The sequence below is a fragment of the Lissotriton vulgaris genome, chromosome 3_1 (assembly GCF_964263255.1).
Source record: "Lissotriton vulgaris chromosome 3_1, aLisVul1.2, whole genome shotgun sequence".
Taxonomy (NCBI): domain Eukaryota; kingdom Metazoa; phylum Chordata; class Amphibia; order Caudata; family Salamandridae; genus Lissotriton; species Lissotriton vulgaris.
Window position 1 is genome coordinate 1768488092 of NC_141689.1, and position 25522 is coordinate 1768513613.

The 25522-nt window shown below is 45.8% G+C and overlaps 1 protein-coding gene across 1 annotated transcript in view; it reads right to left on the reverse strand.

The window, feature by feature from the left end:
* Positions 1 to 25522, reverse strand: part of AFG2A (AAA ATPase AFG2A) — a 1627379-nt gene that overhangs the window by 204695 nt on the left and 1397162 nt on the right. Inside the window, exon 15 of the mRNA XM_086962189.1 lies at positions 7523 to 7687. Within this exon, the coding sequence (XP_086818315.1) occupies positions 7523 to 7687 (165 nt within the window). The remainder of the gene's footprint in view (positions 1 to 7522; positions 7688 to 25522) is intronic.

Sequence of the window (25522 nt, forward strand, 5' to 3'; positions counted from 1 at the left end):
AGTTTTGCATTTTTCTCTTAGTAATCTGTGGGCCATAGTAATACTAGGGTTGCCACATTTGTTTGAAAAAACATACCAGCCATAATACACACCTATATTTTCGAACGTAAATGATATGACAGTTCACATACTTCATCTATGTTAGAGGCACACACAGACCTTTTGGAGCCAGACAGTGAGCAAAGCCTGATATAGGGAGGACCCACAGCTGCAGTAGTCCCAGTGCCATCAAACTATCTGATTTACATCATACAGTGCATCTATCCGGCCAATTAGTTTTCAACTCTCCTTTTCCCATTCATAGGTGATGAAATATTGTGCTCACGAGAACGCAGGCTTCTGTATCCACATCACTACCTCCAGCATTTTGCTTGGAGATAAGGAATCGGATTTAACAAAAGCGAGGAACTCTACCGGCGAGAACTTGACATGTTCTCAATGAAAAAAAGTTCAGAGAGATTGTGGTTATGAATGCATGCAAATTAAATATTTAAAAGCAGAGGGATGAGGACCACAGTACTTCTTGCAAATAGTGGTCCCAAACTGTTACTGCAGTTAGAGAAAAGCATAGACAGTCCGACATTCATCACTGCAGACAGGAAGTACCTTCAAAGTGATTGCAGAATAGACGAAGATCATCAGTCAAAATACTGTCAGGCAAGGTATGGCCAGTATTCAGTAAGTACCATGACCCGGCATTGAAGGTCAAATTAGTGGTAGTGCTAGTAAGATACAGTCAGGTAACCCTAGGATCAAGCAGACTACCAAAAACAGCACATCCAAAGAGTTCCAAACTTCAGAATGTGGCCATTCGGATTGAAGGAAAGCTCAAGCCCACCTGGTTTAAACCTCATGGGCTGCTGATCAGGGAAGGAGTACCCTTACCTTGTATGCTGGAAAAGGGTGCGGGTAGCAGGCGCCAAACATGATGGACATGTTCCCTTATTGCTCCTTCTGATGGCCACATATTAAAGCTGTCTCAGACTTAAAGATGATCTATCTGTGCTACAAGCAGAAGGCAACGGAGAGGTTTGTTGGAGTCATTTTAATTGAGATTTTGTCGCAACAAAGCTAGATAGCTGTTGTGGAACTGGAATCCCTCGCCTGCCAGCCTGGGTCGAAGAGAGGTAAGAGCGATTTAAAATGGCTTTCTCGAGATTCTGGATCTAAGCAAGGTGCCAATATCTGCCACTTTCCTCAGGTACCGGCTAATACTGGAAAGACTTTGCCGTCTGGATCATATTGGATGGGTTCCGATACACCAGGAGATCTCTGAGATGCTCCGAGTAATCACAGCCGTACCGTTAACTCACAGGCCATCTAAGTGTCCCTCGTCCTCACACTTTTGCACCGCATGAAGCCAAGACTTTCCACATGATTACCAGACGTGCAGTTTGAGGTTCTCCAAAACATTTTGATACCTGCAATGCAGCAGAAGTGGCCTCTGGCTTGAGTTTCGTGGCCAAGGTTGCGACAAAGCAAGTTACAGATGTGGGAGAAAAATAATTGAAAAATGTGAGTAATGGTCCACAGAGAACTTAAACATCCTTGGGGACACTGGCAGAATAGCAGTTTTTGCTCTAAAGCTATATAAATGGGACACTGGGGAAAACTGTAGATTGTTCTGGAAAACATCCACGGGCTCAACCCTTGTTTATAACGGCACAGGCAACAGGTTTTGTGGAGGCATCAAAAAGTGCATCGAGAGAAATTCCTCTTGTTGTGTTCTCCCCTTAGTGCAACAGTAGTGGTGTGGGTTACTTTCTCAGAAGGAACCCTGTGGCATGGAATCACTATACCCTTGAACCACCAACTCAAACAGCTAGATTAAAGATTTGAGGAATCTCCTTTAGGAAGTTTGAAGTCTGTAGCCTTCTTTGGAAAAGCTTTGTCTTAAATAAATTCCATCCTACTCCCTTGGAACACTCGAAATAGGGTTGCCAGTGAGGCAAACAAGGGAACTGAAGAACAAATTACTTCCCTTCGGTAACGCCTTATCTGATAGAGACTCTATCTACTTGAAAAGAGGGGGGGGGGAACCGGGAGCCAATATTTATGCAGATCCTGCACACAAGGCTCAGAGGAGAACGTGTCGACAAGGAGTAGGCAGTTTCTAAAGTGAGGGTGGAAGGGTGAGGGGAAAAGACAGGTCTTTTTTCATGATGCCCTCACACACCCCGAGAGGTGTCATGCTTCATCATTGGTCCTTGCTCCTTGTCGGGCAGGCGCTGCAATGCCCGACGGGCTCACAGTAAACGGGGCTCCTTGCCAGAGGGCAGAGTAACGGACTGTCCCAGATGGAAGGAAGTTACAAACTTTGGGACAAAAAACCCACTGTTCTCAGCACCCCTTTGTCCGGAAAGACGGCTGTGATTACAGTGCCTGCTGTTCGCTCAACCTCCTGACAGAGGTAAGAACCACCAAAAAGGCTGTTTTTATGGGGAGCAACCGTAGAGGGCAGTTGGGCAGTGTCTCAAACAATGTGCACATCAAGAAAGTAAGGGCCAAATTAAGGTCTCATTGTAGCATAAGAGAAGGAGAAGGGAAAACACGTGGGTTAAGCCCTTCAAAAACCTCTGCACCAGAGGTGACTTAAAAAGTGAAGGATGATCCGGCAGCCGAAGAAAAGCCAAGAGGGACGACAGGTAGCCTTTCAATGTGCCCAAAGCAGAGCCTTGCTGGGCCAAGGCCAGGATAAACAGGAGAATATCTGCCAGGGAAGCAGATAAGGGGTCAATAGACCAGTCTGTACAATATTTACAAAATTTGTTCCAATGGCAGGTGTATACCGATTTCGTGGAGGGAAGCCTGACTGCCAAAATAACTTTGCAGACTTCGGGAGGAAGGTCAAAAGCTGTCAGCTGTCGCTGCTCAATCTCCACGCAAGGAGGTAGCGAGCCTACAAGTTCAGATGGAGGATCCTCCCCTGCTGCTGCGAAAGAAGATCCCCCCGAAGGGGCAGCATGATCGGAGGATCGATGCTCATAGTCAGAAACTCGGTATACCAAACTCACTGTGATCAATCCGGAGCCACAAGAATGACTTTTGCCTAGTCGCTCCTGATCTGAGCACTCTGGGCAGGAATGGTATGGGCGGAAAGGCGTACAGGAGGCCTGAGCTTCACTTGTGATCAAAAGCGTCGCCCAGCGAGAGCTGCCTTGGAAACTTCAATGCGCAAAACTGCTGACATTGCGCGCTCTCTTCGGAGGCAAATAGATCTAACCAAGGCTCTCCCCACCGCTGAGAGAGACCTTGTACCACCCCTGGATGGAGACGCCACTCGTCATCCGCAAGGTACATTCGGCTGAGCTTGTCTGCTCTGGCATTCAGAGAACCAGCCAGTTGTTGAACCACCAGGGAAAGCCCTGTTGTTCCATTCAAATCCAGAGGCGCAAGGCCTCTTGACAGAGAGTCAATGATCACACTCTGCCTTATTTGTTGCAGTACCACATGGCGGTAGTGCTGTCCATGAACACCTGAACTAGCCTTCACTTGATGGATGGTAAAAAGGCTTTCGGAGTAAATCTGATCGCACAAAGATCAGATAGGTTGATAGGGAGCTTAGCTTCCGCTGTACACCGGAGTCCTCTGATCTCCACCTCCCCCAGATGGCCCCCCCATCCCAGAAGAGACGCATCCTCACTACTTTGAGATCTGAGTGGGGAAGGGAGAGGGGTCTGCCTCTGACTCAATCGCCGTTTGTAAGCCACCACTGCAGGTCTTTCGCAGTGGCCCCTGATATCTGAACGAGGTCGGTGAGATTTCCTCGAGGCTGTGCGCATTGGAACTTCAGGTCCCACTGCAAAGCCCGCATGTGCCACCTTGCATGGTCCACCAGCAGGATGCAGGAAGCCATGAGGCCCAACAGCCTCAGAGTCATTCTCACCGAAATCCAGGATAGAGGGTTAAACATCTGTATCATAGCCTGAATATCCTGGACTCAGGATGATGGGCCTGAAAATGCACCATGTCCAGAACCGCTGCAATAATAAGGAGGGTCTGAAACGGAGTCAGGTGTGACTTTGGCGATATTGAACCCCAGAGAATGCAGGAGGTTCATGGTAGTCTGGAGGTGGGAGACGACTGCTTGGGACGAGCCCACCTTGAACAACCAGTCGTCGAGATAGGGTAAGACTGGAACCGCTGATCTCCGCAGATGGGCTTCGACCGCTGCCATCACCTTTGAGAAGGGGAGCATGACAAACTAAAAGTGTTTGTGGCCCACCGTAGACTGTAGTTAGCAACGATGGGCAGGCAGGACGGGGATATGAAAATAGGCATCCTGCAAGTCCAGCGCTACCATCCAGTCTCCTAGGTCCAGGGCAGAGAGGACCTGAGCTAGGATGAGCATCTTGAACTTCTCCTTTTTGAGGAAGTAATTGAGGGCTCTGAGGTTGAGGATAGGACGAAGGCCTCCGTCCTTCTTTGGGACCAGAACGTAGCAGGAATGACAACCACAACCTATTTCTGGCCCGGGAACCTTCTCTATACCTCTCTTGGCCAAGAGAGTTTTGACTGCCTCGCGGAGTAAGGCAAGGTGATCCTCCATCAGCCGATTGTACACTTAAGGCATGGATGGAGGGATAGGAGGGAGATGCCTCTTCTGACAATTTGCAACACCCACCGGTCCGAGGTGATGTCCCGCCAGTGGTGGTGATGATTGCGTATTCTACCACCAACTGGTTGCAAATGATCCTGGGGGATCGGACTAGGAGGGTTTTGTGGTGGAGGAGGGGGTCATGGTTTGGCTCGACTTCTGACCTTCCAACCCTCGGGGTCAGGGTGAACCGCGTTCATGGCTCCGCAGAGGTTGCTGAACTTGCGGGCCCCCTTACTCGGAATAGGGTTATTGCGGTTCGTAGCTCCTTGTTAATGTTAATGTTATGGGGCATTTGTACAAGCGCACGGCTACTCCGAGGAGTGTCCTGGCGCTAAGGAAAGAAGAAAAGACCCTGGAAAGAGTGACACCGTAATTCCCACTCATACATAAATCTAATTATTGCTGAAACAGCCAGGTCTTAAGTTGGCGTCTGAAGCTCAGGAGCTCTGTTTCTTATCGCAAGGGTAAAGGCAGCGAGTTCCATAAGCTACTCACTACCACCTGGAAGGAGCGTCCCCCCTTTCTTGCCCTACAGAATTTAGGCATTAACAACAGATGTTGGGTTGATGACCTCAAGGTCCTAGCTGGAGTGTAGGGCATAATTCTTTTTCTAATATACTGTTCCCCACTGTTGTGCAGCGCCTTAAAGGCCGACACCAAAGATTTAAAATCAACTCTGTTTTTTACTGATAGCCAATGCAGTGATCTCAAGTTGCCATGTGTGTTCTTGGCCTGACCATAGAATTTGCTCTAGCGGCAGAATTCTGAATAACATGAAGACGGTTCAATAAGTACTTGGGGATTCCTAAATAATCCTTTGATCCTCCCGTGGCCACGAAAGGATCAAAAAGCAGACACAAGGTGGAATGTAGTAGTGAGGCCTAAGGACTTGGCCGTAGCCCAGGATTCCTTGAAACTTGAGTGCGCTTTGTGGGGTGGAGTGGGCTGTGAGGAAAACTGGGTTGCCCAATGTAGGGCGATGGCGGCGGGCAATCGTTCTATTCACAGGAACCCCTGTGATGGGCTTGGATCAGGTGTCCAGAAGAATGTCCGTCAAGGTCTCATTGAAAGGCAGCAAGGGTTCTGAGCTGGAGAAGCTAAGTTACAGGACCTCTGTCAAGACATTAGTCTGGACTGCCACCTTAGGGAGCTGGAAGTCCAAGACCTCCGCATCCCTATGTGCCACCATAGCGAATCAAGCTCCGTAGCAAGGTTAGAGGGAGACAGCATGCTAGAATCTGGGGAGGTGTCCAGGCACCTGGCAACACCCAGTTCCATGCCTTAAGGTTGCGGGATTTCTAAGGGGTCCTGCTCCCCTTCCCAATCCTCCTCATTTGTACCTAAACCTTCAGAATAGGGCAGGTTGAACGTCATGGAGCAGTATGGCTCAGTCGGCACCAGACTAGGCGTCTGTGGACGCCTAACCAGCTCTGTGTCGTTGGGAATGAGGATTGGGGAGGCGCAGGCGATGCAGAGGACCTCGGCAGCAGATCTGGTGCCAGTGGAAGGTCGCTGTGGAAGTGCTACTGGCGCCAGTCCGGGAACGGGCCCAGTAGGAGGCCGGGGACCCAGGGCTGGAGCCGAAGGCGCAGAAACCACAGGAACTTCGTCATCTGAGCCTGCGGGGCCCAAGGACGCAGTGGCAGGATCAGGCCACCCAAATATGGCACACATGGTGTCATAAAACACTTTAAGTTGGGTGGGGGTCGGTTTCAGTCCCGGAAAGGGAGGGAAACGCGAAGCCTGCCCAGGCACCTACTTTGCGGAGCGTGACCTCAAATGCTGAGGTTCCTCCATCTCATGGCGCGACAGGCGGAGTGAAGTAGAAACACACTTTGAATTCTTGAGCTTTTTGTAGAACCTCTCACCTGACTTCAATGCCAAGGACTTCGATCCACCGGAGCAGTGTTGGGACCTTCCTCTCGACCAAGACCGGGATCGAGATTGGCGAGGCGACCTCCGTGGTGACGGATGCCAGGCTGTGATCAGCTTTATGGATCACTCCCTCAAAGCCTTCGGTACCATGGCGTAGCAATCGCATAACACCTTTGTGTCGTGGTCGCGCTCCAGGCACCAGAGACACACTAAGTGGGGGTACATGACTGACATGGCCCAGTGACAGGCACTGCACGGCTTGAACCCAGAGGTCTTCTTGCTAGCCATCCCTAGCACACCAAAAGGAGTCAACAAAAAGTCAAAAAAAGTCTGTCAAAAAATGACAGTGGATTGGCTCTCTTCGACTAATCTGCGCTGGCTGGCACGGAAAGAAAAGAACTGACGTCAGTGAGCCGGAATGGCGGTTATATTAATGAACCGGATGTCAACACCACGACAAGCAAGACGCCGACAACATCATGTGGAGTCGACTGATGCCACCTACCAGCATGCGGGGGTACTGCTAAGAAAAATCTTCCAGCCTGACGTCAGGAAGTTCAAAGGTAAGGAATCTGCGGCTAGATGTCTCGATCAGATATCCCTGGTTCTACCTCATGCACAGTTGATCAAGAGCCTAAGGAAGCAGTAAGACAAGCAGATGATGTCCGAGACCGGGGCCGGCTTTAACACTGGTGGCGACTGATGCAACAGTCATTTTGTGCGACCCTCCGTCATGACCTCCTCCTCGGAATCTCTTACTACCACTGGGCAAAAGAAAGCCTCATCTATCCAAATCGTAACTTATTGCTAAATGCAGCCCCCCCCCCCCTTGAGGCCAGTGCCCCCCTTCCACAGGTCAGCGTCCAGTGCGATCGCACTGGGCACCTGGCCCTGTCTGAGACTACAGAAGTCATGGAAGTTCTTCTCATCTGGGACTACACTTCAAGATAACAAAAAGATTAACACTCTTCAAGTCCCCGTTTAATATGCTGCCAACATTGTGTTACCAAATGTTACAATTCCCTTAACAGCAGAGACATTCCTTACCTCTGCTCCTGAATACTTGTCAGTCTTCATCACAAGTTCATCCAATGAAATGTCACCGCTTATGGGCATCGAGCGAAACTGGAGGCTAAAAATCTCTCTTCTGGTAGGTTTGTCGGGTAGTGGCACGTAGATGATTCTGTCAATTCGCCCAGGGCGCATCAAGGCCTGAAATAATAGCATTACATGTCAAAAAGCATACAGCTAGCATGGGGTCAAAATGAACAAAAAGGGGCTACTACTCCTAATGAAATGACTGTGTTTTACAGGCTTCCAAGGGCAGCATATACTGAACTAATGTATTATGTTAACATTAATAATTAAGACTCTCTTCCATTTTCCAGGGAAACATAAACAAATCTGTAAAACGTAAGTGCTCAAGATAAAGAAGCATAGCAAACAAAAGCATTAATATAAACATGAATTTAAATTGCTTACACTTATTACACACATATCTATGAAGCCCTTAATATTTCTACAAATGTCTAGTCCGATTTCCAGGTCAGCTGTTTCAGTTCACACTTGGGAGAAGGCGACATTCTCTCAGGTGGGGAGTGGCATGAAGGAAGCTACTGTATGATGTCGCACGATCACTTGGGATAGAAGGTTTCTCCTGCATGGGTTGGTAGAGCATGTATGCCTGCTCTCAGTTCCCCATAGAAAGTCTCTGATTATTTTTGGCCTCCCCACATACATCAACCATGTAAGGACCAGAATGGAAATTAACTGAGAATCAAAACTTGCCTCTGTGGTCTAGGTGCACTTGAAACGTATTCCTCCTTTTGTGAGTTGAACTACTTTCAGCCCATGAGGCTCTTGTTGGCTGCAGAATAGGTCTTTAGTACCCATTACCTGCACAGGGAGAATTGCCTATTGGCGTCACCGGTTAAACATGGTCTGCCAGTGTGGTCTTTCCCTCTATCATTGTGGGACTTGACTGTTGCATGAATGTTTACACTGTGCATGAGTAGCATGGCGAGCATGAAGCATGTGCGCTATGCTTGATTGTTAAAGCATAATAATCCATTCTGCATCCCATGTGTGTGGATGGTTCACAAGATGAAGCTTGGAGGAAGATTGTCAAACAGCAATGTGAATTGCAGTACTCCTCCAAAGCATTCCTGAGGTCCTTTGAAATTAAACAGACTCCAGGGTGTGGAAAATAGGAGATGGATGTCGGGACTGTCACTGCCCCTTCCTACTCCGTTTCTCCCCAGAGGCGTAATCTCCAATAGGGTGTAACATAACTGAGTGAGGTAGCATCTCCCTCTTGTGTGCCTTTGTTTTGGGTTTCTCTGAAAAAGAGCTCCCACAACCATGCATTCTTACTAGTAAAACTGGAAGACGAGCCCGGAATGAACACACAAAAAGACAAGAACAGTCTGAAACTAGTCTCAAAGTTGGGTATAGGAATACACAGTTTCTGTCCGCAACATGAGTGTAAGTATGGGGCAGCGTTCCAGGAATTTCTCACAGATCATTGGCAAGGCAAGACCTAGCAGGGTGTTGGAGAAAGGCTTGTGAAGCGTCTGAGATGCTGAGCTGGCGTCACTGGCAGACAGTTAAACAGCCAGGTTAGGGAACATCGCCTAAAATACAAGGACCCCTGCTGGAAAGTCTGAGGACCAGCCACGAGTGACCTGCATTTGCTGTGAAAGAGAAGTACTGGAAGCACTGGCAATAGCCTCTCTACAGAAGTACATTGGCTGAAGGAGATCCATCCTAGCTGCCTGGAAGAAGAGGAGCTGGCCTAAGGGAGTATTTGACTGACACCACATCTGTATCACATTTACTGTGAAATTCAGGGGGAAGATTAGCGATACGTGAAACCGTTATGAAATGACATGTCTCTGTTGCCCTCGAGCCTTATTAGATCCTTGTCCCTGGCCTGCGAGAATTTGGTGGTGCTGCCAGTGAGATGCGAAGCTCTAAAAAAACCCTAGCTATGATCAATGTTACCCCTTGGCTAGAATAAACTTTCTTCAGGGAGCCCAATTGTAGTGCAAACCCTCAGAGTCTAACAAGTTCTCTCTCCAATATCCCAAAGCCCAAAAAGCTTTTACAATCAAACCAGCAGTCTTCCATCACTACAACACTATGTATCTGATGAACTGTGAGGTGCTCCTCTGAACTGTGATCCTTCACCTCCAAGAACGGAGATTCCTGGAGTGTGGGCTCCAGGGAACAACTGTAGCCCCTCTTTGAATTCCATTTTACCAACAGGTGGAGGAGTGTAAGACCATTCTCCTGGATGAGGGTCTCTCTCTTTGGGAATGAATGAGTGTGCAGTTTGAGATTTTGCATTCAACCGCTACCCGCTGCAGAGCAACCTCACTTAGAACAGGGCAACTGAAAGAGGAGATATCATGGGAGATGTGACAAGGGAACAGTTGGCACAACGGCAGAGAATCCTTGCTGAAGATTCAGAAGCAGTGGTTTCAAGGTAGATGCTACTGCGAACTGAGTACGGCCAAGAAGGGCAACTCCCTAGTGAGTTAGCACAACTGTTAAATTAACACCTCAATTACTGATTGTTGGAAATGGCTCTTTTTGCAGGGTTATCCCCAAGCTTTTTGCTTCTTCCTCCCTTGTTTTTCCTGACCAGTGGCTGTTGGCAATAGGACTCTGGGCACGTAACCACTGCTGATCAGTGCTAAAGTGCATATGCCCTCTGTGTAAATTGCTATTGTGATTGGTTATCCATGATTGGCATATTTGTATTACCAAGAAGTCCCTAGTAAAGTGCACTGAGTGTGCCAGGGCTGGTGATTCAAATGCTACTAGTGGGCTTGCAGCACTGATTGTGCCACCCACATGAGTAGCCCTAAAATGGTGTCTCAGGCCTGCCACCGCAGTGCCTGAGTGCAGTCTGTGAACTGCCATGTCCTCCTGGTCAGTGTCCCCACTGACCAGGCATAACCCTTCCCTTTCTGTACACATTGGTCACCCCTATGGAAGGCCCAAGGTACCCCCTTGGGCAGGGTGCAGTGTATGTGAAAGGTAGAGCATGTACTAGTACAGGTGACATGCTCTGGTAGTGAATTACAGCCATTTTCGTTTTTCACTATTGTAAGGCTATCTTGCCCCATAGGCTATCATGGGGAATGCTGGCTTCAGTGGCTACCAGCATATCTTCCCATAGGAGCAAGATAGGACATAAAAGTCTAGTATTCCTGAACTCAGAATTTAATAACACATCTTTTAGGAAAGGTTGTTTTTAAATCCTGTGTTTGAGAACAGCACTTTTAGAAAGTGTCTGTTCTCTCGTCTGACCTTTCTGTGTGCCTTGGCCTGTTTGTGAATTGACTGCCTGAGAGTGACAGGGGCTGGGGAGCCCCCAGGAGGCTGGATGAGTCAGCCCTAGGCTGAATGACTGCATCTGCATCTTGAGTGATGGGAGGGGATAGCACCTGGGACCTGAATAGGACTGTGCCTGCCCCCACAGTGCTGGCTCCACCCCCTGTGGTGTGTCTGATGTCTCTGCCCTGCACTGTGAAAGGAGAGAAGGAATCATGTCAACAAAGTGCTCCGGGCTGTGCTTTCCCTTCACAATGCTGGCTCCACCTCCTGCTGGGCGGCTGACGACCCTGCCCCTCTCTCTGAATGGAAAGGAGAGGCCAGGAAAACAAAGTGCTCAAGGAACACCCAGCACCGGTTCAGACCAGGCTCAGAGCCCTCCTGCACAAATGGAACAAAGACTGTTAGGGGTATAAGTACAGGACCCCAGACTACAGAAAATTAGATCATCCTGGTAACAAGAAGGAACCTCTGCCAAGGAGAAAGCTGGAAGTCTGAAGAAGAAGGACTGCCCTGCTGTGTGATGCTGGACTGACCTGCAGTTGCTTTGCTTCCTAGGAGAGGGGAAGGATTTTTTGGTGCTTTGTCCCCTTACTTGAAGGAATCTCCATGGGCCTGTTGTGAGCTAGCTCCCTGTTTTGAAGTCCCAGGAACAAAAGGACTTCACCCCCAGCTTCCCTGAGCTCTGCTGAGAAAGCTCTGTCCTTCCTAGAGTGCTTGGGCCAGTTCTGGTGCCTCTGGAAGTGGTACTTGTGTTGGGAAGCTGGAAACCAAGATTTGAGAGACTTTGCTACAGAAAAGTTATTGCATCGCTCGCTTGCGGAGCGCATCCTCGACTGTGCGAGGTAATTCCCGCCGCTACGAAGGCCGAGATCGTCGCAGCGCCTGTTGCCGTTGCCGAAGACGTCGCATCCTTCGTTTGCGGGAAGATTACCATCGCTGCGAGCATCATCGCAGAGCCTGTCATCGCTGGGTGAGATTGCCGCACCGCTTGCTTGCGGACCGCATCACGTCGCTGCGAACATCGTCGCAGAGCCATCGCATCGAGGAGCTGCGAGAGGAAGATCGCCGCTGGATCACGCATCGTTGCCCCGGAGATCGTCGCAGCCCCTACAGATCATCGCATCGTGCCATTGCGAGAACAAACTTCCTACGGAACCTACGCACCGGAATCCATACAAGTCATCACCTTCCTCCCCATACAGACCGGTTTCGTCGCAACACGCCCGCTGCTGCAGCGGGACTGTCGCTAATGCCTTCCCAGGGTCTCAGGAGAAACGCATCGGTTGTTTTCCATCGCTACAGCTTCTGTGCTTGTGGCTAAACGTGACTCAACTGTGAACTTTTCACGCAACTGTGGATTATTTCAACGCTAACATTAAGAACTCTTTTGCAACCATATTCTTGAACTGTGTATGTTGGATTTTTGTCCTTTTGGTCTTGTGTAGTTTAGATTAAATACCTTTATTTTTCTAAACTGTTGTGGAGTCAGTTTGTGGTGTTTTCAGTGTTACTGTGAGTTTTGGTACAAATACTTTACACATTGCCTTTGATAAGCCTTGACTGCTCGTGCCAAGCTACCAAGGGGGTGAGCAGGGGTTATCTCAGAGGGTTTCCTCCTTACCCTGACTAGAAGCAAGGGTCCCTATTCGGACAGTGGTACCTACCTCTGCCAACTAGAGACCCCCAGTTCTAACACTAATCTTCTGCAAGGCTGGCCCCAATCACACTGCATTTTTACACGGAATGTCTAAGCCAGCCATTAAAATACCACTGAAGCACTCTACCTGTCAAATCCTTCTGAATACCATTTCAGAGCCATTTTCTCTGTCTGCATGGTATGTAGATATGTAATCAGAATAAAGTACCTTTCTTTCTTCTAAGATGAAAGCACTGAGTGGACACTGAATTGATTAAACATTATTCTGTGTTATTAAGTACCGAATCTCTAGCCCACACCAACTCCCAAAGTACGACTTGGACTGCTTTAACACACTACCGAGAGTTCATATTTTTTATTTATTTTTGCAATTTACATTAGTGCAAACAAGACCGAAAAGGGTATCCTGAGCATAGTATATATGAACATTTACTACAGCATACAGGCAGTTTACACATAAACAGTTTCATAGGTCACAAAGTAAAATAACAATTTACATAGTTACATCAATGTAAACAAATGCTATAATATGTGCAATATATACATATTATAACTGTAACCAAAAGACAGAAACTAAAGAAGAGAAGACAAGCGGATGGCCTTTTATACTTCCAACATGGCCACCAAGATTCAGAGATGGATGCTGCAGATTAGCAGTTTAGATGGAGCCAGGGAATCAGGGCTCCTCATGGTGACCTCCATGTGACCCACGATAAGAGTAGTGCAGGGGAAAAAGAAGATGCTAGCCCTTAAATTGGAACAATCCAAAACCAGTCCTCCGTCACTAGCAAACATTCCCTGACACAGGACCCCTCTCCAGCGTGCCTCCAAACTGATCAATCTGGAACCCTCTTTGGCAGTCATGGAAGATTTGAAACGTGTCCCAAGAGGGATTGCTGACAGCCCAATCTGCATTTGCATCCCGTCTAACAGCTCTCAGCATTCTACTACCTCTCACATCCAATCTCCCAGGGCAAAGCGAGCAGTGGAGGGTCTTAAATGGGGCAATGGATTCCACAGTATTCCAATCTGCTGTGGTCGCTGATAAAGGGCCCAACCCATAGCAGATCGTCCACCACATCTGCTTACCATGGTCACCTCTTTGTTTTATATTTTGGAAGCTCCAGATCTGCCACCAGAGACAGTATCGCTTCCGGAATGGTCAATTCTTCCCCAATTCAGATTTCCATTGAGGGCTGACAGACTGTTAACATAACATAAACATAACTTGTATTCGTAAAGCGTGCATTCACCCAGAAGGGTATCTTGGCACTCAATAACACATGTTTATTGTTACCAAACTCAATGGTACTCATTTTATCGACCTCAAACGGATGGAAGGCTGAGTGGACCCGCCAGGATTTCAACCTGTGATCATGAGGTAGAACACAGGCCCCTACAGTAGACACATTAGTTCACTAAGCCTCCAGACCCGGTTAGAGATTATTGCTCTGTTTGTGCTGTCCAAGCTGCATGGGGCGAGTTTGTTCTGGTTTGCAGGAATGGGATATGTTAATGTTGCAGGAGTCAAGTGCTAAAGGGCTGTACTCGGTGGTCTGATTTGTATGTACCAACAGGAGGACACCAGGACAGGAGGGAAAAAACAACGTAATTCGTACAACTGGGGCCCAGAAAATCCTGTTTGCCCCCTAAACCATTTCCTACTTCAGTGAGTCCATTTTTTAGAGCCTGTCCTGGAAGGGACACACTCTTGTATGTTTGGTAGATGGCTTGTTTCAGAACTGATGTCATGTCAAAACGACCTGCATTCTTTCATACAACTTATCGTGTAGGATGGCTGTAGAAACTGTGAAGACCACTGGGAATCGCGGGGACGGGCTTGTTGTGGGTTTCTTTTTCTAAAACCACAAGTTCCCATATGTCAGACGCGTGCCCATCTGCTATTAGATTTCCCTAGTCAAAGTAACATTTTCAGGAGACACAGTCTGAAGTTGTATAAGTATACTTGAATTCACAAAAGTTAATACCTCATTCAAGGACAGTCCAGAAACAAGTTAACCCCCTAGAACCCTTGGCAATAACCACAGTAGGATTGAAACCTGTGTGGACGCTTTCAGAGGGGGCGGGTGGCTGTTGCAGAACTGGGTTTTGGGGAGGTTGATTGACTTGGCTCAGGAGCGATTTCACACTACGGTAGACCCAAGTAAAATATGGCTTATGCAATTGTAATCTGGTCTTATTGTTCATTTCCATACCACAATGACTCAGGCTCTGTGTTTTCTACACATCGTTTTAGTAAAAACCTTACCCTTGGCCCTCAGGGGCAGTGCCTCTGCTGTCGGAAGCACCTTTCTCAGTCAGGCTTTGTGAAGTACAGGTGCTATCTGTCAAGTAAGAATTATTGTCCTCTTGGGCATGTAAACATGTTGGTTGACTTTCAAAGCAAAAGTTGATAACATTATGGAAGACTTTGATTCCATCCTAAGAACCTTCCATGTCCAGCCATGCAATGGTATGAATTTTTAAAAGACAGCAACAGGAAGTCGACAGTAAATGAAAAAGGTATTTGCACTACATTCAGCTGAGCTTATAGGTAGCATAATGAAACTTGATGTTATCAAGGGAAATCCAGAGTGTTAACTTGTACCATTCCATGTCCCTAGGGTGAACAGGAGTTATTCCCTTTAAATGGATACCCTCTTTCCCCCAGATGTGACAAATGTAAAAAGGAAGATGAAGATGATGCAGAATTCCTTCTTTCCCAATGAAACTTTAGAAATGAAATCTCAAGTGCCATGATCTGTAAGGAATACATGACCACCTGTAATAAATCCTAAAAAAAACAATGTCCCACCTTTTAGCCCTCCCGGTTATGGAGAAAAGGCCTTCATACCTGTATGTGAGGGATGAGTCAATGTGATTTCCTTGAGCTGGATCTACTTTGCTATGGGTCTAGCTAGTGGAAGGGCCACTACCCTTTTTTTAAAGTATAGTCCCACCCACTCCCTTCTGAGCTCAAAATGGAGGCACAGGAAAGAGCAATACAGAATTATTTTGGTATACTGCATGGTTTCTAACATTAAAAACCTTTATGATTCACACATACCAAAAAACTAAAGCAACATGGAAAACTGTGGCACTATTCTACCTCCATAGCAGCAGGTCCTGGTGTCAAGAGTCTTTACTGTACTGAAACACTGCCCAGGGCCTTCAGCCAACAACGCTTTCCCAGGCTGGTCGCCGCAGTGAAAGTTGTGCTGATAAAATTGTCGGAAAGGGCCTTCCTTCCTGAAAAGCACTGATCAGGTGAACACCCTTCCGAGTGTTTCCTTAAAAAGACTGTTATGGTGGAAAAACGCAGCCTGACTGGTAAGAGATGTCCTGTTGTCAAGATGCATGACGTGAATGGGCTCAGTGCACCTAAACTTCGTCGTAGAAGCTACACTCCCTCCAAAACCTGCTTTTCAAGGTGGTGGGAACCTGCCGCATTTTAAATTAACTTCTAAAACAGGAACTCAAATGTTTTATACAAACCTTCAAGCTTTTAAAATATTATATAAGATAAATTCGGTGTGTTGCTAGCAAGACATGGCATAATTCTGCAAATGTACGGGATCCTTTGCAATGAATGTTGGTGGTTCCCAGCCAAATCTTCCATACAAAGCTGGAAGAGTCCACATCCTTTCTCTTGAGGGGAAATCCTCCTCTGGCTTCCCGAGAGGAACGGTTTGTCATGAAGCCAGAGAAGTGCCTTGTGAGAAACACAGCCTATCTTAAAAAGTGAAATTTTCTTGCTGTGACTCGCAAAGTTTTCAGATTATTTGATGCTCCTGGCAAGGGTGTCAGGTAGGGCCACATTGGCTATTTATCCCATTGGCCATTACTCTGGGACTCTGGAACCATTGGAGCATTAGGAGACCTGACATTTTAGCGCCAAGAAAACAATGCAGGTTTACTTACATCAAACCAAGAAACACAGCTTAGTAAGAGAGTTCTAGGGGGAGGAGGAGGGTTTACATGCTGAAGAGACCTATGTAGAAATTGTATGTCTCTCGTTCAAATCTCAGCATGTCAACTCGGCCTCTTATCTTCCCTTGCTACATACATAGAATGAATCTGAACTGGGTAATTGCAAGATATGTAATGAGGACTTCAAAAACTATATGATTTATAGCTGCAGCAATAAATTATTTGTTATAACAATATGATCATAAATGTTGACCTCCTGCAAAAGAAATGCTCAGGGGCTTAAGAAACAACAGTTATGAGAAAAAAAAATATTTTAGTTGTTTGCACAACTAGCCCTTGATGGCAGCAGGGAGAGAGTTACAGTGGGAAATCACGGACATAATTTGGAGGCATCACAAGTGACACAACCTCAAAACCAGGACTCTGGCAGAGGGCGTTGAATCAAGATCTCTTCTCTGGGCACTGCTGGTGAGACTGGTCTTCTTGGTGTGGGTGCTCCACTGAGTCAACAGACCAGTTATTTAGATTTTAGTTCATGGTCATGGAGCACTCCTTGGCCTAAAAGAGGTCATCTTCTTCCCAAACTATTTGTTATAAACAAAGCTGCTTTTAACAGATTAATATGGTACTCCTTCCCATGTATCCAAGACTGATTACTTTAATTCTCTTCTCTGTTTACTCCTATAAGACATTAGTAAAGCTTACAGCGACTGTAGTGATCTGATTCTCTGGATAGGACGCCATGTTTTCCTTCTCACTCACCCCTTGGTTCACAATCCAGCTGCCCTCGTCTTCCGCTGTCAGGCTGTGGACCCCCCTTCTCTGGCTCTCAATTTCTTGCCCAGGTTCCATGAACTCCCTGACTCTTACTGTCAAAGAGTGGCACATGTGTACTGCCGTCCGACTCTGTCTCTCACTCAACTCTTGTAAACCACTACTCTTGACTCTCTATCTGACAACATAATCTGATTCCATGGGCTCTGGTGGCACAAGGAGGCTCTGCGGTATGGACAACTGGTGTTGCACCCTGACATTCCGCTTGCTCTCCGTTCACCACTCTCCAGTGCTGGAACATAGCGAGAACCTAACAAACTCTGTCACCAGTAGTTATGCTTACCCCAAAATTCTATTCAGGGCTAAGGTGTGGTGAATCGCCCATCAACCTGACTGTCTGTAGACAGTAAGATACACAGCACAGCACGTTATTGCTAGGAACATGCAGCCTGCCCTGCTTAAAAAGTACCAGCCAGCACAGTGACAAAGGAAACATGTAGGCACGGTGCTAAGTACTGTAAGAGCAACACAAAGCACCTCCCCCCCCCCCTCCTTTCCAAACCAGCTGCACGCAGTGGTGTCTGCTAGGAAAGAAAGCAACACAGACAGGAGCATTTATTTTAAGGGTGTCACCTCCTGTAACCTCAGACCTGAACTCTCGGCTTAGGCTGTGGCCTCGAAGGAAGGTTGACTATGTCTGTTTGGCATTAACCGGAGTAACTCTAAAGGCACTGACATGTGCCCCTCTGAACTTTTTGAAGTGTTTGTTTTGGCCAGCCCCTGACTTCCCTCACACCATGGGGTAGGAGAATACAAAGTGAGTTATTAATACACATTAATATCTTGCTGATGGCTTGGCAACAAACTGCTGCAGAGAAGTTGTTTAGATTTTACAAGTATTCCTCAGACTCTCTGCCCAAGAAGTTTTTATTTGTGGAATTTTTGGTCAGTTACTTGGAGGTCCACAGACGTACGATGTCAAAGTATATTGGCTGTGATGGAGAGGTGCAAGCAGTAATAAACATTGGCAAAGCCAGTGGGGCTCGCCTTTTGGATCTGTTGACACTGCAATTTTCTGTCTGGCCCTCAGAAAAATATGAAATATAAGGAAAAAGAAGGGACAGTGGGTGGGAATGGAGAACCAGCAGGGAGAAGCAACACTGCGGAATGGGAAGATAAAAATAAAGCTAGATGGGGGTGGGAAAAAGCATCACACAAGGAAGAGAGGAACAAGTGGTGGGGCAAGCCACGAGGGAAAGAATGAGAAGTACACAAGGGAGAGAGCAACATGGAGCACTCGAAGGGCCGTGTTTTTGAGGGCAAATGAGAACTGGAGAGAGAGAGCTGGAAAACATGCACTCTTATGGGGTGCTTACCAATGGTAAAGAGTTTATGCTCCAGGGGTGGGGCAAACAAAAGAAGAGAAAGGCAGTGTGCCAGCAGCCAACGCAAGTACTACCTCTCTGGCGCGGCGCACGTCCGTTGGACGTCTAAGCCTCACCCGCTCAGCAATTCCTCCACACTGCGGGAGAATTCACGCCACGGTTAAGGGATCACAGATGTACGGTGCTAAAGTATATTTGCTCTGATGGACAGGTGCATTAACAAGCATTGGCAAAGCCAATGAGTTATGCCTTTTGGCGCCGATTCATTTCACTGGGGTGATGACATATACGCACACAGCATGCTCATTCGTCACCAAGTATATGCGCCTATACTAAATGAGGTAGGTGAAATTTCTTTTTAACTTACCGATCTAAGATAGATCAGTAAACAAAAAAACAAGAAATTTCTCAAGCATGAAAGCATTTTTTTTTTAAAGCAGATGTGTTTGCAGCAACTTTCTGCCTGGTCCTCAGTAAAAAATGTAAATATGAATAAAAATTGGGACAGCGGGTTGAGGAACCATGGAGGCACAGATTGGGGGAAGCAACAGGAAGTGGATGGGCGAGGATAAAATAAAAAAATAAAGGCAGATGGAGCAGGGGAACCTCAGCACACAAGGGAAAGGGCAACAACGGATTGGGGGAAGCACACAAGGGAAAGAATGAGAAGCACACGAGAGAGAGAGGAACATGGAGCACTGGGAATGTATATAACACAGGACGGAGAAGCACGCGAGGGAGACAGCTGGAAAACATGCAATCTCCTGGGACAGGGCAAACACAAGAATAGGAAGGCAAGCCATCGAATAACACGCAAGCAAATGAGAGTGACAATAAAGCCAATGAATAGTTTGCAAAGAGGAAGCTGTAAACCCAGGGTAAGTCCACAATAGGTCTTTTATTCAGCCAAACACTTGCACAATCTGGTAGGTGAGAGAAAAGAAAGGCCAAGGTCCTCCGTGTATTTAGCTCATGTTCTTGTAGGGAGTAGTGTGGGAATTGGAGAGCAAAACAAAAACACACAACTCCTCTTCTTGGGTGTACAAAAATGCAATTGGTGCTTTTCATATTTCAGTTCAAATCTCTTTAGTAAGACAGCCTCGCATCTCAGACCAATGTATTTACAGCCATCTTACTATTTTTATTTTCTTTAATGAAAAAAACCCTTGGATAAATATTGTGAAGCACCTATTCTATGGTCGCACAGTAAAGTTTGAAAAAGGTAGAATGCATCCTACCTTGCAACTCAAATAACAGCAGTGATCATTACTATATTCAAATGTAATTTTTTGACCTTGAGACCCGCAGTCCTGAATTGTAATCCTGGCCTTGGCACAGGACAAAAAAAGTAAGAAAAGGTTTGTCCCTTGGCTCACACACTTATACATTCATCCACAAATATTTCTATATATGTAACATTGTGATATTACTTTATGACTTTTTTAATTGTGCACACAAACTTTTTATAAATAAATGAACTAACTCATACAAATGTGTGGATAAAATTGGGTGTATAGAAATACTTTTGGATGAATGTATAAGTGTGTGAGCCAAGGGACAAACTTTTTCTTACTGTTGAAGTACTCTAATCCCCTGGTGTCCATAGGGGGTCTCTCTCATATATTTGAACATGACTAAAAAACACAATGCCACACAGTAGTTTGTGTTTGTGTAAGGGCTTAGGTTATGCAAATGAAATGGACAGTGTCTGCACAACAGCAGATATAAAATGAAAAACCTTAAGTTAATAGAAAGCATTATCACTCCGGGCTGCCAGTAGTTTTCTGAAGGCAGACCATATCAAAACAACTTAAAAGTACTGACACGGTCTAGGTTTTTACCTTGCACCCCTGAATCTCCTTTTCCATACTCTGCCCCTAGCGTTTTTCCTCTGAGGGCAGAACACGAAGATGATTCCGTTCAGAGGGTACCCGGTACAAGAAACGACCATAAAGAACTCAACATAAATATCTACTCCCTGAATGAAAAACTAGGTTTGCTGGAAATCTAATCCGTGCAAAATGTGCTGAGGCGTAAAAAGATGATTCAAGACGGGGATGTTTGGCAAGGGAACCTAAGAGCGCGACTTGTGGCTTGTGTTTGTGTGGGAGAGACTAATTCCTAAACTAAAATGAACCCTCGGGCTGTATTAGTCAAGGCGCTTGACACCTGCTGGAGTGATAAACAACTGTAGACAAAACCTCCTCCGTGCCAAACGCCGTGGAGGTGCTGCGCCGGCCACGGGCAGACGGCTGCTGCTGACGACGGGGAATTCCCTTGACAACTACCGGTGACTTTGTGGTTCTTTGTCTGCTATACATTTGCTTGGGGCTTTGCTTTTTTGATTAAAAAAGAAAGACAAAATAAGACAAACGGACTACCTCAGTGTAAAGTCAAGCAGATGAACAAGTGTAAACAGGAATAATCATATTGCAATGCAAAAAAAAAAACACAATCAATAATCATATAAGTCAAATGTAAATATTCCGTTTTAGCATTCGAACACACGCTGAGATTTATGTGTTATAAACAGATGTATTGATCTAGGGCACACGTGCTAACTGTTCCACTGAATGCATACATCCGCAACTATATACCAACCCACACATACATATTACATGTGTAGGCATCAGGGATGATGTTCATGTTGTTTTTCCATATTTCCCGCAGATATGACGTCATAGCCGTTAAGTATGGATTTCACCAAGAGTCTCATTCGAATTTCCTTCACTGTAGCTAGTTAGTCTCTAAGCACTTGACACAGAATTTAGATGGCAGCCCCAAACCATACTGCTGAACTTCACCAATGCTCTTTGTTAATCAACATCCTCATGACGAAAGGTAAACAAAACCATATCATTCTAATTGTAACAAGACCCACGGTTTGTCATACCATGCAGACAGCATTTTTAATGCAAACTGCAACATAATATGCAAAATATAAAACGTGGCGAAGTGTACTTTGACCAAATAAAGTCATTAAAAAAAACCTGGTGATATTTACAAATCACCCAGCCTTCAACTTGATAGTTTATTTGTTACCAGAGCTCCTCGCGGGCATTATATATATATATATATATATATATATATATATATATATATATATATATATATATATATATATATATATATATATATATATATATATATATATATATATATATATATATATATATATATATATATATATATATATATATATATATATATATAACCGCCTGTCCTGCACCTGATCCCTTTCCGTAGCGTTAGGTTCTCACACTTTAGTAATTCTTGATAAGTTTTTGTTGACACATTTTTTCACACTTTAGTTAGTACAAGGAATTTTTTAGTGTATACACAAGGTGTTTTCTTCCGATCGGATCAATAACGTAAGAGAAAGAGGATTTGGAGCAAATGCCCACTTGGGCATTATACTTCGTCTGTTTCTTGCCTGCCCCACGCTTCTAAGCTAACTCACCCATTAACGAGAGATGATTTGTTGTTTTTCCAATTATTGATATACACATAGGAATTTATTACATAGTCATCTCTTATAAAATGCGTTTCCGATATCAATTTATAGGAATAGGTGAGAGAGATTTCTCTGTATCAAAATGAGGGGTGGTCAACAATGCAGATCTAACTCTTCCATTTCTCCTTAGTGTTGTGATGCAGTTACACCTGTAAATAACACTTGAAAAGCACTGTAGGTAGGAATCAAGTTATTTGTGGTTTTAATAATTGTCACAGTTCATTTTATTGTTTAAAAAGATAAACCTGTTGTGCCGTTTGCATTAGAAGCTTTAACAATAGTTGGACGTAAGGTTTTCTATTTTCTTCACCTCAGACGGTTGCTGTGACAACCAACTGAATGTGCTTTAATTACATATATGAAGTAAAATCAGAGCTACCTAATGTAGTGAGCAAGGCAGCCCGCCGCCGAAACGCATCTAGGTCATTCATCTGGAATAAAGAATCTTTCTATGTTAAAATTTCCCTCGGAGTCAGCACCTGTTCTTTATGGATACTAGGATTGGTAATTATATACATATATATATATACACACACACACACACATACACACACACACACACACACAGTGGCATGGGCGACAACGAGGGGGGAGCCGAACTCCGACGAGGGAGAATAAACAAACAAAAAAAGAAAACAAAACTTACCTTGCGCTCATGGCTCGCCGCCGACCCAAGTGACGCCCGGGGCAAACCACCCCTGCTAGCAACGCGACTTTATATATATATATATTCACTGAACAAACAAAGGTTACAGGGACGTTATAGTTAGGATCAGAGTTCACGCGTATAAAACCAGTGAAATTCCGCATTTATAGTTACCTGAGCTATGATTTACGCTGCCGCAATGCACTGCTTTTTACCTAACATATTACATCATTCATGACACGGTCAGTGACATGGCGCACTGCCCCCTCCTTTAATCTTGTAGGGCCTGCCCTGGGGAGGTGGCAGTCCCCGGGGTAAAAAACGGCCTGGGAGCCCTCCTACCATAAAAAAATGAAAATTGGCCCGGGGGAGGTGGTGATCCCCAGGGGGCTCCCTGAGGCACCCCACTACAAATCTATTATGGCCCGGGGAGGTGGTGGGCCCTGGGGCGTCAGAGTGGCCACCCCATAACAATTCATTAGCCCCAGTGAGATGGTGGGCCCCAGGGCACGGGTCCAAGAGCACCCCTCCAGATTTGTTTTTAGCATGTGGTCCTGGGGTTGGGCGAATGGTCTACCGGGCGTCTGAGAGGCCATTCAATCAGATCTCAGCACGAGCTATGGAAGGGTCACGGATCCTCCACGCCCCTATATATACAATTGGAAATTTCTTTTAAATACTCCGCAACTGCTGAACGGATTTCACCATGTCACAAAAAGGCACTTCCCAGGTCCAACATCTACCCTTCTGACAAATTTGGTGTAATTCCGTTCAGCAGTTTGGGCTGTAGCCATGTCTAAAGTTCTTAAGGAAATGAACATGGGGATAACTCATTTTGGGACACTCCCTTTCTTCTCAGCCCCCGCTTGACGGAACTCCCTGAAACTTTCAAGACAGCAGCTGAAGTGAGTGGCAAAGTAGTTTTGAAAATTTCGCGAGGGTTCATCAAACAACGCCAAAGTTATTGGCAAATGCAACAAGGATTGGCATAGCCAATAGGTCTTGCTTTTGGAACCTTATAAGTATTTAGTTATGCAGCACAATATCCTTGGTGCAATAACATCAACTGTTGCATGGCTAAAAACTTATAAGGTCCCAAAGGCGAGACCTATTGGCTATGCCAATGCTTGTTTTTAGAGGCCTGGCATGCAGTTTTAAATGTAGGCTGGTAAGAAAGGTGCCAACCCGAGGTGCAAGGTCTAGAGAGCAATAAGATAGGAAGAGAGGTGAGTTATAATGAGATAGCACAAATAGAAAGGTGAAGCAAAGAATGGCAAAAAGCTGGAATTCCCTCCCTCTCCATCTCCGTCTTGATCCATCCGAATCCAGCTTCCGCAAAAACCTAAAAACATACCTGTTCTCCAGATAACTGATCACTGGTCTCCAACCTCGCACAGAGTTTTCAGTTGTAGCGCGGGGACACGCTTCTGCGTAACCAAGCGCTTTATAAGCTACCCTTATTATTATATATAGGTCAGATAAACAAAGTAGCAAGGCAGAGAGGTAGATAGAGCCGGTGGGATGAAACATAGAAAGATTAGAGAAGTAGAGAGTAAAGAGGTGCAGATGAGGTAGAGAGATAAGGCTAATACAGAGGAAGGGCGAGGGAGAAGTAGAGAATGGTGAACAAGGGAGGGAGAGACAGAGGTAAGACTGATGTATTAAACGAGTGAGACATTGGAAGCAGAGAGAGTGAACGGAAACAATGAAGGAGATAGAAAGAGAGATGAAAGCAAAGGGAGTGATAGATGGAGTGGAAGAGGTAGAGAGAGCATTGTAGAGAGGCAGACATAAAATAATGGGAAAGGAGAGGGTAAGAGGACATCAATAAAAAGAGAGACATAGAAGGCCAACAGGTGAGGTAAATTGGGAGGCTAGATAGTGTATGAGAGATGGGGAAGAGAGAGATGAGGCAGTGAGTGGTGAGGCAGAGAGAGAAATGAAAGAGAGAATGGTGAGGTAGAAAGAGGCATGTGAGAGGTAGCTAAAGGTAAGGTATAGATGGCAAAAATGATAGAAAGGGTAAGATAAAGAGAGATGAAATTAAGAGGGAGGTGAAGTAAATGGAAGAGAAATGAAGCGAGATGAGATGCACACAGAGCAGCAAGATGCAGAAAGTAGAGAGAGAGAGAGAGAGAGAGGCACTTGAGGAGAAGAGAGGGTCAGAGAGCTGACAGAAAGCAAGAGATCTAGAGGTAGGATCGGAGAGAGGTGGCACAGTGAGGTCATGAACGGTAAGTGCTGTGGGTCACTGAGGTTTATTGAAGGAGAGGTTTGACGTACAGAGAGAGTTTAAAGGTAGAGGAATAGTGTGGTAGGTACGTAGCCATGTATAAATAGACAGGTAAAAAGGGAGTGTTTAGGTAAAGGAATGAGACATCGGACAGAAAGGTGCGACAGAGAAACAAATGCATTGGGTGGTATAGAGAAGTGACAGATATTTACAGAGTGTGGTATGGAGAGACATACTTTACATCACACTGTACAGTCTGATACCTGAGAAGAATTGAAGACAGATTGCAAACATACTCTTTTTGACTCTTAGTCTTAGATTCTGGATTTCCAAAACATGTGCGCTACTTGCTACCCATCTACCGGGGATCACTTCCCTTCTGTGATATCTTCCCCAGGTGTGAATATTTCAGCATTCAGCAAGGGCCTATTTATTTTCAGATTTTCCAAAAAAGAGAGTGCCATTCTGTAATATTGTATGGTTCATGATGTCTTTAGAGATGCTTCCCTTCAGATCTGCCCCCCACACACATTGCACGAGAGATGGCTCAAGGAGCTTAAAGGT